Source organism: Piliocolobus tephrosceles, chromosome 6, assembly GCF_002776525.5.
Source record: "Piliocolobus tephrosceles isolate RC106 chromosome 6, ASM277652v3, whole genome shotgun sequence".
Taxonomy (NCBI): domain Eukaryota; kingdom Metazoa; phylum Chordata; class Mammalia; order Primates; family Cercopithecidae; genus Piliocolobus; species Piliocolobus tephrosceles.
This window is the reverse complement of record NC_045439.1, coordinates 91,423,617-91,437,319: the sequence shown is the minus strand read 5'-3', so window position 1 is coordinate 91,437,319 and position 13,703 is coordinate 91,423,617. Positions and strand designations below refer to the sequence as shown.

Genomic DNA, 13,703 nt, shown 5'->3' with positions numbered 1-13,703 from the left:
TTCTAACGGGGCGTTTACAGTTTTCTCTTGCATTTGTAGGAGTTCCTTATATATTAACCAATTGACTTCCCTACAACATCATCTCCCCACAGGAATTGAACCCAGTAATTTAGTCAGGCTCTCCTTATGCCAAGTCTTCAAGATAACTGAATTTATATTGAATTGTTATCAAATATAGAAATTCTTCTAAATAGTTGCTCTTTTTCATTTTTCTTTTGAGACAGGATCTTGCTCTGTTGTCCAGGGTGGAGTTCAGTGTCATTACCATAGCTCACTGTAACCTCTAACTCCTGGGCACAAGTGATCCTCCCGCCTCAGCCTCCCAAGTAGCTAGAACTACAGGCATGTGCCGCCAGACCTGGCTCATTTTTTTAATTTTTATTTTTCATAAAGACGGGTTCTCTCTGTTGCACAGACTGATTTCAAACTCCCAAGCACTAGGAGCACAGGCATGAGCTACACCGGGGCCTACACAGTAGCTCTTAAAATCAAAGTTATTTTCTTTTGAAACAGCTACAGACAAATAAGGAGATGTTGAGTGTATTTACTAATGGAAAAAACAATGTCTCTATTATTTTTTGCCTTTGAAGGGATATTGGGGAAAAAAAAATATCTGCCAAAACCCATTAATCAGACTTCAGCTTTGTTCTCCTCAGGTTTAAGCCTTTGGGGGCTTTCACCAACTATAATTTGAGACTCACAAATGACCTCCTTCAATTGCCTAGTACCCCTCACTCCCAGGCTAACCTTCCTTTCTTGTCCTCTCTCCCCTGCTCAAAAATATATGGTGTCTCCCAAATGCTCCATATATTAATATAGACTGCAACACTCTGACCCCTCTACTTCCTTCAATGTCTCATCTCCTTTCTGACCCTCTCTGCAGTGGAAGCCTTGAAGGTAGCAACACATTTATTCCCCAGTGGACCCCCAGTGTCTAGCTCAAGACCTGGTATAAAACAGCCAATGATGTCTGCTGAATCTGGTTGAATGCAAATAGGTCCACTATATATGGGAAAGGAGTCGAGTCCTCCTCCAGGTATGGAACCAAGTGTGATAAAGATGAACTCACTTACTGACTGGGATGTACACATACTAAAGTCATAGGAAGGCGGAGGGGGAGCAACAGAGGCCCTTTCACACATGGGCACCTGCTTTTGCATAGCCAACATATCCAGTCCTCTCAGAAGCCCTCAAAGGTGAAGTTCTTGGAGCTAGGACATGGCAAACCCTAGCCACTGGGCTCGTTGGTTTCTTCCTTGCTCCTGCTGGCAGGATGCTAAAGGCGCTCCTCAATCCTAAAGTTGTATTTGCTATCAGTTATCCAGGACTTAGGTGAGTGTGATAGAGACAAACAGCCTAGCAGATGACAGCACTGTAGGTGGGCTGCAGCTATATCCACACAAAAACAACCTCCACTCAGGACCCAGACATTCCCAGGTAACCGCTTCACCTTTCCTGTGCACCTGCTTTTCCTCCTGGGTTTGAATCTCAGGGAGGGGCATGTGCCCCAAATCTGAGTGCCCACCTTCTCCTTCTCTCCTGGCCTTATACCCACCAAGCTATGGAGTCCCGTCTCTCTCTTCCTGGCCTCTCTCTAACCTATACCCTTTTCCCAGTGCTTCCTGACACTGCCTTAGTTCATAGCCACATCAACTCATCCTCCTGTGCCTCCATAATCTCTTTCTAAAGTAAAATCATGACACTTTCCTCCTCAAAGCCTTTCACAGGCTGACCATCACCTTCAAGATCAAATTCAAGTTCAATAATTGATACATGAAGCCAAGAGTGATATTCAAAATAGTTAATCACCTCTGTAGCTTTTCCTGAGTATCTCTGGACATTAGCCAAATAAAACAAACTCCAGGCACCATGCTGGGGTAGGGTCTTGGAAGCCCTACCACTGGGCTGAACATTAACCCTTTAGTTGCTGGGAAGTTGTAGGGAAGTCCAAGGGTCCCCAGGGAGGTGCCAGTGTTACAGGGGGCACTTCAGGGGCTTGAGTCAGTAGCTATTTTCCAACCAGGATGGAGGTATTATCGTATTTTAACAGCCAGTATAGCCATGCTGAGTGTACCAACACACAGCCCATTTCGAATGTCTCTTGCCAGTCCCCACTTCTCCCCAGGAAAGGTGTTGGCCCTTTGCAAACGCAGTCTCCTTTGTCTAGAATGCTCTTCCCATGCGTGTCCTTTCCAGCTCAAATGTCATCTGAAGGCAGGCTTCCCTGGCCTCTGGGTATAAGTAATGTGGTCCTTCCACTGGGATTGCAGCATGCCCTGTAAGTAATCACACAGATGGTCTCCTCTTCCCTCTCTCTTGCATTTGCAGGGTCTTTACCTTGTTCCTCGCTGTCAAATAATTTATAAACATTTGTTCAATTGAAAGAAAGTGGACCTTAGAGCTGGGAGGAGCCCACTGTCCATGACTCAGGACAAAGCTGTGCAGGCATCTTTGCAGCAACAGTGACTCAGTGGCATTTTCTGTATAATGAATGACTGCACACTGCACACAGCACACAGGATGCTCTCCACAATTTGTGATTGTGCACCCTTCCTAATAAGCAATCCTTTTGGGTATTTGCTACCCACATACACTTATATGTAATTCTATTAAGAAATTTTACTCATGTCCATTAAGCGAAAATGTCATGTACATTTAAAAACTAACATTTTGTCTCAAGAAAAGAAAAAAAAACTAATATTTTGTCAAGTTGAAGTGTAAAAATAAAAATATAAACTTTTTTTAAAGGTAAAAAATAAAAACTATTCTGGATAGTATAAAGCACACACACATTAATGCACTTTAAAGGATAAAATAATGACATATGCAGAGTTCTAAACTCTTCACATCTCAATGAGCATCTTTGTGTCCCACACTGGAGGTTACTGCAGAGGTGCTGTGTGCCAAAGTCACTGTACACAGGTCCATACAGTGGCTGCGTCCTAGACAGCCAGTCTCCACCTGCTAGTATTCTAAGTTTCCATCAAAGTCCAGCTTAGTGTTAAAAGCAGATTATTAATACGTCTGGAAGTCATGTTAGAGACCACATATTCTAATCTCCATAGGACACAAAAAAAAAAAAAGGAAAGAAAGAAAAGGAAGGAAAGAGAGAGAGAGATAAATACCCATTTTACAGTATCCTTTATAAATGGTGAACAAAAAACAGCTAGAAGTAGGCCTAGATCATCGGTCCTCAAATTGCAGACCCCTCCCAGGGACATTTAGCAACGTTAGAGACACTTTTTGTTGTCATGAGTAAAGCGGGCCTACTTCATCTAGTGAACAGAGGCCAGGGATGCTGCCAAACATCTTATAATGCACAGGACGGCAACCACAACAAAGAATTATCTGGACAAAAAAAAAAAATTAGATTAGAAGGCCCTTGTCCAGAAGAAGGGATAGAATCTGACTTGGTCCTGCCCCAGCTATGCTGTTTAGGAGCTATGTCCCTGAACAAATCTCTAAGCCTGGCTCCTCTGTAAAAGCTATGGATCCATTCATCTGCTGATTCATTCATTCATTCATTCACTTAACAGATATTTTCCAGGAAATGGAGAAAAACAGCAAAGAACAAGACCTGATCTAACCCCAGAGAGTAGTGAAAATTAAATAAGAAAATTGGTATAAAAGCCCTTTATAATTTTGAAGTGCACAACAGACCCAAGGTAGAAATACTGATTTGTAAATAACACGAGGTGATGCATATAAGTGCTCACTTTCTAGCTATTTATTGTCTTTCATCTATTCTGAGAAGTACAGACTTTTCTTTTTCATATTTTAATACCTCTAAACTCAGTATGCATACATTAAAATGAAGTGCCTCACAATCACCGTCAGCCAGGCGGCAGTCACGCCCCCAGCAGTCACTGTAGTCAGTCACGGATTACCTGAGTGCAAACTTGGTCAGTGGCGCTAATTCCTGGTGGCACTAAAACTGAGACAGAATAGGGAATTAGGGTAACCAAGGGTTAGGGCATGGGCTCAGCAACGTGGACTTCGACTCACCAAGGCTGACTTGGCTACAACCACTGCCGTGTGCCCAATTTACCAGCAGCAGAGACCAACACTGAGCCCTTGATATGGCACCATTCCTTGGTTCTTGGCAAGATTAGGCAGCATAGAGGCCACATCCTCACTCCGGTGATAACAAGACAGAAGTTTCTATTTCAGCCTCTAATTGGCTGTGGGCAGTCTCCACTTCAGCCTCTGATTGGTCACGGACCAAGTCTCCACTTCAGCCTCTGATTGGTCGTGGGCCAATTATTCATAAGGTGTAACCCTCCGAAGGGCACCTACGAGTGTTACGAAAATTCTTCTAACTTAACTTAAACCCTAAAAAACATTGTAATCGCGGCTCTTGAGCCTCTTGCCCAAGCCTGTTTGTGCTTTGTAAAGTGTACTTTCACTTAAATAAATCTGTGCTTGTATTGCTTACGGCGTTGCTTCATTCTTTTGTTGCTTTCTGCGTTTTGTGCTGCTCTGTTTGTACATTTTGTTCAATTCTTTGTTCAACGTGCCAAAAACCTGGAAAACTCACAGTCAAGACTTTCCATCTGGTGGAAACCTCTCAGTGTTCAGTCAAGAAGCCATCAGAAGATCACTTAGGAAAGGATCAAGAGCCCTGATGTTGTTTGAAGCTTTCCATGGATATCTTATGGTAGGAGCAAGAATGTACTGAAATTGGTTTAGATACTTTCAGGTGGCTCACACTGTTAAAGAATGTCTTTCCCCAACTGAAGCCCAAACCCACCTGGTCTCACCCCTTGGAGACACACAGGCAGACCTAACTCTCAGCTAAGCCAGAGGTTCTCAACCCAGGCTGCACATTAAAATAAATTAGCAAGTTTTTACATCACATGTTCTCACTTATTTGTGGGATCTAAAAATCAAAACAATTGAACTCATGGACATAGAGAGTAGAAGGATGGTTACCACTGGCTGGAAAGGGCACTAGGGACCTGAGAGGGAGGTGGGGTTGGTTAATGGGCACACACACAAAAAAAATAGTTACAAAGACTGATTAAGACCTACTATTTGTTAGCACAACAGGTGACTATAGTCAATAATAACTTAATTGTACATTTAAAAATAACTGAAAGAATGTAATTGGATTGTTTGTAACACACAGGATAAATGCTTGAGGGAACAGATACCCCATTCTCCATAATGTGATTATTTCACATTTCATGCCTGTATCAAAATAGCTCACGGCCAGGCACGATGGTTCACACCTGTAATCCCGGCACTTTGGGAGGCGGGCGGATTACCTGAGGTCGGGAGTTCAAGACCAGCCTGACCAATGTGGAGAAATCCCATCTCTACTAAAAATACCAAATTAGCCTGACATGGTTGTGCATGCTTGTAATTCCAGCTACTCGGGAGGCTGAGGCAGAAGAATTACTTGAACCCAGGAGGCGGAGGTTGCAGTGAGCAGAGATCGTGCCATTGCACTCCACCCTGGGCAACAAGAGCGAAATTCCATCTCAAAAAAAATAAAAAAAAAAAATCTCATGTACCGTATAATATATACATCTACTACATACCCACAAAAATTAAAAATTTAGTGAGTTTTTTAAAATACTAATACCTGGGTTCCACTCCAAATCAAATAAGAAGCTCTGGGGTGGGCCCAAGCATCTGTATTTTTTAATGTCCCACCCTAGAAATTCTGATTGAATTGTCCAGAGTGCAGCCTGGGCCGTGGGCTTTTTCAGTATTCTTCAGGAGATTCTAACGTGCAGCCAGAGTGAGACTTGCTGAGGAAAGCCTTCTCTGACTACCCATAAGGAACCACTGCTTCCTTCTCCACCTCCTAACACAATGGGTCTCTGCTGTGGCTGCATATGGGAACCATCTAAAGAACACTGACAAAGCCCAATGCCCAGGCTATACCCCAGACCATTCAATCAGAACTTCTGGGCTCAGACCAGGAATCAGTAATTGTTACAGTTCCCAGAGTGAATGCAATGCATAGCCAAGGCTGGAAGCACTGCCCTAAATCCCGCAGTACTTGATGGAAAATGCCTGCCTTCTTGAAGAGGGTCAACCTGCATTGACTGAAACTGCATCTATTTAAAACACATTTACATCCCACGTTCTACCTCTCAGTATACATATTTGTGAACCAGCCTAATAGTTTACCTGTATCCACAAGACTTGGAAACTCTATATCCCTTTATAATACCCTATACATCACAGGTACTCAATGAAGAATGAACAGATGAACAAATAAATGGAAGGACATACATTTACTTTGTCAGGAATTATCTAATCACATGGGTGTCACAACTAATGTGCCTGTTTCAAAGACAAGGCAGAGATTTTGCAGTTTAAAAATCATTACAGGCCGGGCGCGGTGGCTTAAGCCTGTAATCCCAGCACTTTGGGAGGCCGAGACGGGCGGATCACGAGGTCAGGAGATCGAGACCATCCTGCCTAACACAGTGAAACCCCGGCTCTACTAAAAAATACAAAAAACTAGCCGGGCGAGGTGGCGGGCGCCTGTAGTCCCAGCTACTCGGGAGGCTGAGCCAGGAGAATGGCGTAAACCCGGGAGGCGGAGCTTGCAGTGAGCTGAGATCCGGCCACTGCACTCCAGCCTGGGCGACTGAGCGAGACTCCATCTCAAAAAAAAAAAAAAAAAAAAAAAAAAACCATTACAAAATAATAGGTTACTGATCAGGTAGAGGTCCTGACTTCGAAAGCCAAAGGTAGAAACAAAAATAGGATGTTTTACAAAGATATAAATGTTTAATTCCAAGGTAAGGCCACAGCTCACAGCTGTCAGTTTTTTTGTGTTTTAGTACATTTAAGAGGGAAAATGTGGTACCAAAAATTCAGTATAGTTCCAACAGCTTAATTACATAGACATAACTTTGAAAAGTAATGCATTGTCCTTGTAGACAATGAAGGATATAAGTAGAGGAAGCTGAGTTCTTCAGAATTTGTTTGTCAACAAAGGGCCATTGTTTGTCACTTTCAAATACTATTTATTCTCCAGAGCTGTTTTTTTCAGCCCTAGACTGTCACCACAAATTCAATAATCTTAATGTAATCTTTGTTTTAATATAATGCTCAGAGAGTTCCACATCTGATTCAAAAATAGCTTGAGGCATGACTAAGGTTGTTAATTTCTTTTAAAGCTACATTTATGAGAGCGGGACCAGGGAAAACATGCACGTGCTTGGCGTGTTACTGCGTGTCAAGGCCCATGGCCTGCTCCATGGCTCGAGTGTCCTCTGCGGGCGGTTTGGGCCAGATCCAACATGGTGGAAGAAGCATCCCTGGGATTCCCAGTAACCAACATCCAGTGGTTCCTTGGTTTTTCAACTCTGTGTGAATCCAGGTATGTGTGAGCTACAACCTCAGCCTCCTTTCCAAAATAGGTGCTGTAGCAAGAGAGAATCAATTGTGGTTTGAAACTGAATAACAACTCTCAATAAGCTGTTATTAATAATTTAATCTCAAAAGTACCTTAAGAAGTGGATTGCTGGATAAAGCGCTAGGGAATCTCTAAAATGGGATATGTTTGCAGGGAGGTTGCACCCTATTTGGGCAAGGATTAGGCCAGTAGGATCCCATTAGAACTAAAATCTTCTTGTAGGGGAAGAACTTGTATAAAAGAAGGGGCTCTAATACAATTTTTCACACCATCGAAATTCTATGTGGCGGTATTTCATCAGCAAAGGACATTTTTTGTATGTGCAGCCATATACTGTCAATTGAGCTTCTTTGCTTATATTCATGGCCCCCAGCCCCAATCACAGCATTTTGTTGTACCCTGAAATACAATACCTTAAGAAAAGATGCCGGTGGGCTGCGAGTCCCCGATTTGTGTGACAGTGATTGATGAGAATTTTAGCGTTTGCCTTAACAAATAAAGAAAATGTGTTATTAGCATTCTAAATTGTTTTTTTTTTTTTTTTTGCTTTTGCTTCCCTAAAAGCAAAAATTTGAAATTACACTATACATTATTCAATTATATAAATTATATATATTCGCAGGAAAAAATTACATATATTCACAGTCATGTGCCACTTTATGACATTTCAGTTAGCAAAGGACCACCTATGCGACCACATGTACGATCATAAGACCTTATTTTTACTGTACCTTTTCTGTGTTTAGATGCACAAATACTTACCATTGTGTTACAGTTACCTACAGTATTCAGTATAGTAACATGGGGTACAGGTTTGTAGCCTAGGAACACAAAGCTATCCCATGTAGCTTTGGTGTATAGTAGGCTATGCCATCTAGGTTTCCGTAAGTATATTTACGATGTGTAAATCAAAGAAAATTATTGAGGCGAGTCTCAATTATTTTAAGAGGTTTATTTGCCAAGGTCAAGGACATGCCCACCAAAAAGAACACAAAACAACAGGAAAAATTGGTGGTCCATGCTTTTTCCCGAAGAGGGTCTGGGGACCTCAATATTTAAAGTGAAAAGAGCGGGTACTGGGCGGAAGAGGAAGAAAGGAAAAAACAACAACAGCAACAAAAAGAAGGGTAAATAAAAGAGCCAAGCAGTTGCGTTCTTTTGAGTTTTCGGTCAGTGTTCTCCAAATACACATTTTACATGTGAGAGGGGGGTAGAGAAATAGTTACTTATGCATTCCTCTTGGGCTCAGTGAATCTGCATTTTTACATAAGATGAAATAAACGTGGGGCAGAGGGAGCATTCACACATGCCTTTGTCTCAGGTGAGCAGAAGGATGCCTTTTAATTCTGTCCTTTGTCCCATACTGTGAAGAGAAGCTATTGCTTTACATTGTCAGGGTAACATTCCACATAACTGTTTTAAGGTAAAGATCTGGGGGCCCATGACGAATTTCCTAGTGGGCAAATTGTAAGGGATATACGTAGCTTTAAAATATATGTATATATGTATATATAATATATATGTATATATAATATATATATAGTGTGTGTATATACTTAGCTATCCTATTTAAGAGCAAAATGGGAGGCAGGTTTGTGTGACCCATTCCCAGCTTGACTTTTGCTTTGACGTAGTGAGTTTAGGTTCCAAGATTGATTTTCCCTTCACAATGTCCACACAATGACAAAATCACTGTCAGGGTGACCACGATTGCCTAATGATGCATTTCTCAGAACTTATTCCCATCGTTGAGTGACACATGACTGTACATATATTTATACAGACACAGAAAAATGTAGATGCCAAACCATAATGGATGGATGAAATACATTATTGTAGGTATCTGTATGATGAAATCATCACTCAAAGTTATACTGGAGAAGATCTTTGCCACACAAGATATGGTCAATGGTGTTATTCAATGGAAAAAAAGAAGTATCTTCATGATGTCCTATCTTGTAAAAAGAAATGATAAGCAACGGCTTTCTCTGGAAGTGGAACTACTGGTAATTTTCATATTATTTTTGTGCTTTCCTGACTTTTCATAAGTGCACATATGTTTATAATCAGGAAAAATGTATATTATTTCAAAATCCTGACTCATGTAAGCTAAAAGCTGTGTAAGAAAGAAAAAGCAGCCCTGCCATCCAGGGGTTGGCCTGGCACTCACAAGTAGGCCTTAGTGTTCTCCTGGGAACAGAATCAACTTCACAGAATGTCCACATCAGACAAGGCCACTCTGTGATCATGAGGGGTCAAAACAAAAACAAGAGCACTCTATAATCATATCTGAACACACATAAAACACAAACATTGGCTAAGCCACTAAATACCAAATACCGGCCTCTCCCAGCTAATATAAGCGACTGACTGCTGCTTCTTTACTAATGACAGCTTTGTCTTCACTCTAGTCTGGCCCTCCCTAGAGATAAGATTTATTGAGATAAATAATCATAGAATTAACCCGACTTCCTTACAGCATCCAGTCCAGAGCAAAGCCTTACTTCTTGGGATTCTCTCTAACACCATCCAACCAAAGCCCAAATTCTATAAGCATCCTAACACCCTCTTACATGCTTCCCCAGGGTGTGTGTCATGACACACAGTCATGACAACAAGAAACACTTGTGGGTGCCTTCTATGAGCCAGGCACTTTTCGAATTAACACTCTAAATGTACTAACCATTTAGTCTTCACAAAACCTCACAAGGTAGGTACTGTTAACACCACAAATTTATATAGGGAAACTGAAGCACTGACAGTTTAAATTGTGGAACTAGAAGGCAATTCTCAGAAGAGCAAAGCTTAGCAAAGGACAGCTAAAGAGAAAAATTTGTAAAGCCTGTTTCATTGTAGATAATACATATGTCCTCCATGCTTGGAGAAAGAACCTTGTGAAGTCAGGGTCCACCTGGCAGAGGTGAGGGACAGGCATGCTGCGTCAGGTGGACTCAGTGGCCTGCAACCGCGGCCACTTCCTGGTCAGTAGCAAGCAAACCCTGGCCATGCTTGCTACTAATTCCATACTCAACGCAGTGGCTGCCAACACATCTTCATTCTGTTTGCTGGATGCCTCATGAGCAGGAAAGCCTCTGGCCCTTGAAACAGGGAGGCCTACTCTGTGCCCACAAGACCCCCTGACCTTCTCATCAGGACCATGCCTCAGGTTCCAGTCCCATGGGTCCCAGCATCCAGAGAAAATGTCGCACAGTGACAATGAGAATGATGCTGTCCTGCAGGACCACTGAATTGACTGTGTGGCTACCTTGCTGTCTCCTTGGCTTCTCTAAACTCTTCCTTTTTTTTTTTTTTTTTTTTTTTGAGACAAAGTCTCACTGTTGATCAGAGTGGAGTCCAGTGGCACAATCAGGGCTCACAGCAGCCTCAACCTCCCAGGTTCAGGTAATCCTCCCACCTCAGCCTCTCAAGTAGCTGGGACTACAGGCGCTCACCACTATACCTGGCTAATATTTATTTATTTATTCATTTATTCATTTATTTTAAGACAGAGTCTCACTCTGTCACCCAGGCTACAGTACTATGGTGCAATCTTGTCTCACTGCAACCTCCGCCTCCTGGGTTCAACAGATTCTCATGCCTCAGCCACCTGAGTAGCTTTGATTACAGGTGTGTGCCACCACACCTGACTAATTTTTGTATTTTTTGTAGAGACAGGGGTTTCGCCATGTTGCCCAGGCTGGTCTTGAACTCCCGGCCTCAAGAGATCCGCCTGCCTTAGCCTCCCAAAGTGCTGGGATTGCAGGCGTGATCCACCACACCTGGCCTCAAACTCCTTAAAAATTAGGACTTACCAGAGGCCTTAGTGAAAACAGTGCAAAGGAAGCAGTGTCACAACCCTTACGGTCGCACATCAGTGGTTCTTAACCTGATATCAGGGGCAGGGCCTGAGCTTTTTAGCTCCTGAGGTGATTCTCATGTGCAGCCAGAGCTGAGAAACTCTAACGCAGGATGCTGCCATGGGGTAAATTAGTGCCTTCCAAACTTGTGTAATAAATGGGAAAGGGAGAGAAAGTCATAAGGCATTTGATCTGTAAGTCTGTGTGTTATGCATGGAAAATAAAAAAGAAATAAAAGAGAGAGAAAGTCATAAGGCATTTGAGGTATTTGAGCTATAAGTCTGTTTATAGACAGGAATAAATTGCATTCATTTCACAGCATAGGCACCCATGTCTTCCCGATGCTGCACTCACCAGGACGGGGAAGCCTTCATATTCCAGGCGTAACTGGGGGTCAGGGAAGGCAGCCTGCCAGCAGTTCATATGGGAGACCTCATCTGTTAGGTACACTTCCTGGAGCCAAGACCTCTTAGACGATTTGAGGAGGGTCCTGTGGTCACTTGATAAATACAACTGAAAATGACAGCAAGCAGATGCACTACGTCAGAGCTCTGTGAAAAGCTGGGGAATAAAGAAGCAATTGACTGGCTGGATGGCAAGCACATTCAAAGCAATTCTCAAAAACCGTGTTCTTACTGATTGTATGAGAAAGCACAATTTTCCTCTACCTTAGGTATGCCATCTGGCATGCTGAGACCAAGACACATACATACACACACTCACATCTCCAACTACTTTTCCTTCCTCTGAATACCAAACTCAGTCTTCCTCTCTCCTTCCTACTCCCTGTCCCCTGTTCCCCTTCAGGATATAGGAACTGGATCAATGGGGTTTTTTGTTTTGTTTTGTTTCGTTTTTGTTTTGAGACAGGGTCTCATTCTGTTGCCCAGGCGGGAGCGCAGTGGCAATCATGGTTCACTGCAGCCTCCAACTCCTGGGCTCAAGCAATCCTCCCACCTCAGCCTCCCGAGTAGCTGGGACTGCAGGTGCACATCGCCATGCCAAGCTAATTTTTTTTATTTTTTGTAGAGATAGGATCCCACTGTTTCCCAAGCTGGTCTTGAACTCCTGGTCTCAAGCAGTCCTCCTACCTTGGCCTCCCAAAGTGCTCAGTTTATAGGTGTGAACGACCATGTCCAGCCATGGACTAATATTTTATTTAATATAAATGATGTTGCATTAAACTCATCACATGAAATGAATTATTCTTCAAATCAATATCCTCACAGCTGATATTCATTTGTGAGCCTCCAAGGTAACCCACACCCCTCTGGAATCGATGTCCATGCTGAAAATTTATGTTGGCTATCTGGCTGCCTGTAACCTTGCCAAGAAACTACCCCCATCCTGCTGAAAAGTCCGAAATGTTAGTTCTTTGCTAGTTCTTCACTGGTTAAGCCCCACCCTGAATGTGGCAGTAGTTTCTGCATATTTTGACAGGTTTCCAATAAGCACCTTTGCCATGCAAGGCTGTGCTGTGAGGCACTGTGGGCAAGGCAGAGGTGAGTTACTATCCTCATGAGGTTCTCCACCTAGCAGAAGAGGTGATTGAGCACAGAAATGGGAAGCACCTGCATGCACCTTTCTGGTTAGGGAGGTCCAGCAGATTTGCAATGAGCTGGGGGAGGCAGAGGTAGGAGTATAGTACTTTCCTGGGGGATCAAAAGAGGCTCTGAGGAGGAAGCTGGAAAGCCAGAGGGGGTGAGCACAGAGAGGGTGAGGATGTATTAAATAGAGGGCCTCGGATGCCACAGCAAACAGCCAGAATTTCATTCAAAGGGCAATGGGGAGCCACTGCTGACTCCAGTGAGGATAGGCGGTGACCAGACCTGTGCTTGTAAAAGATCAACCTGAAAAATGAAAAATAATAATAATAAATTTTAAAAATTTAAATTTAAATTTAAAAAAAAAAAAAAAGGTCACCCTGGCAGCACCCTGTCTAGTATGGTCTGAAGTCAGGATAGACTAAAAGGGCAAAACAGTGGGACCTGGGCTGCTGAGGGGCTGCACTGGGCATAAGAAACAGGCCAAAGTGCAGTATGAAGGGAGAACAGTGCCTAGGAATGGAGGAAGAGACCTGGTAATCAGCTGGACGTGGGTGGGGAAGGGAGATGAGCCTAAAGTAGATTCGCCATTGGCCCTGGATGATGGTGCCTTTCAGAGCAACAAGAAAACCAGAACTTAAAAAGGCAAATAGGCCGGGCGCGGTGGCTCAAGCCTGTAATCCCAGCACTTTGGGAGGCCGAGACGGGCGGATCACGAGGTCAGGAGATCGAGACCACCCTGGCTAACACGGTGAAACCCCGTCTCTACTAAAAAATACAAAAAAAAAAAAACTAGCCGGGCGAGGTGGCGGGCGCCTGTAGTCCCAGCTACTCGGGAGGCTGAGGCAGGAGAATGGCATAAACCCGGGAGGCGGAGCTTGCAGTGAGCTGAGATCCGGCCACTGCACTCCAACCCGGGCG

At 43.3% G+C, this 13,703-nt stretch overlaps 1 protein-coding gene across 1 annotated transcript in view; it reads right to left on the bottom strand.

Annotated features, from left to right (window-relative positions):
* Positions 1 to 6,868: 6,868 nt before the first annotated feature.
* CFAP161 (cilia and flagella associated protein 161) overlaps positions 6,869 to 13,703 on the bottom strand; it is a 61,170-nt gene continuing 54,335 nt past the window's right edge. The window contains 4 exon segments of the mRNA XM_023193389.1: positions 6,869 to 7,254; positions 7,256 to 7,388; positions 7,795 to 7,868; positions 11,593 to 11,751. Coding sequence (XP_023049157.1) covers positions 7,192 to 7,254; positions 7,256 to 7,388; positions 7,795 to 7,868; positions 11,593 to 11,751 — 429 coding nt within the window. The 3' untranslated portion in view covers positions 6,869 to 7,191.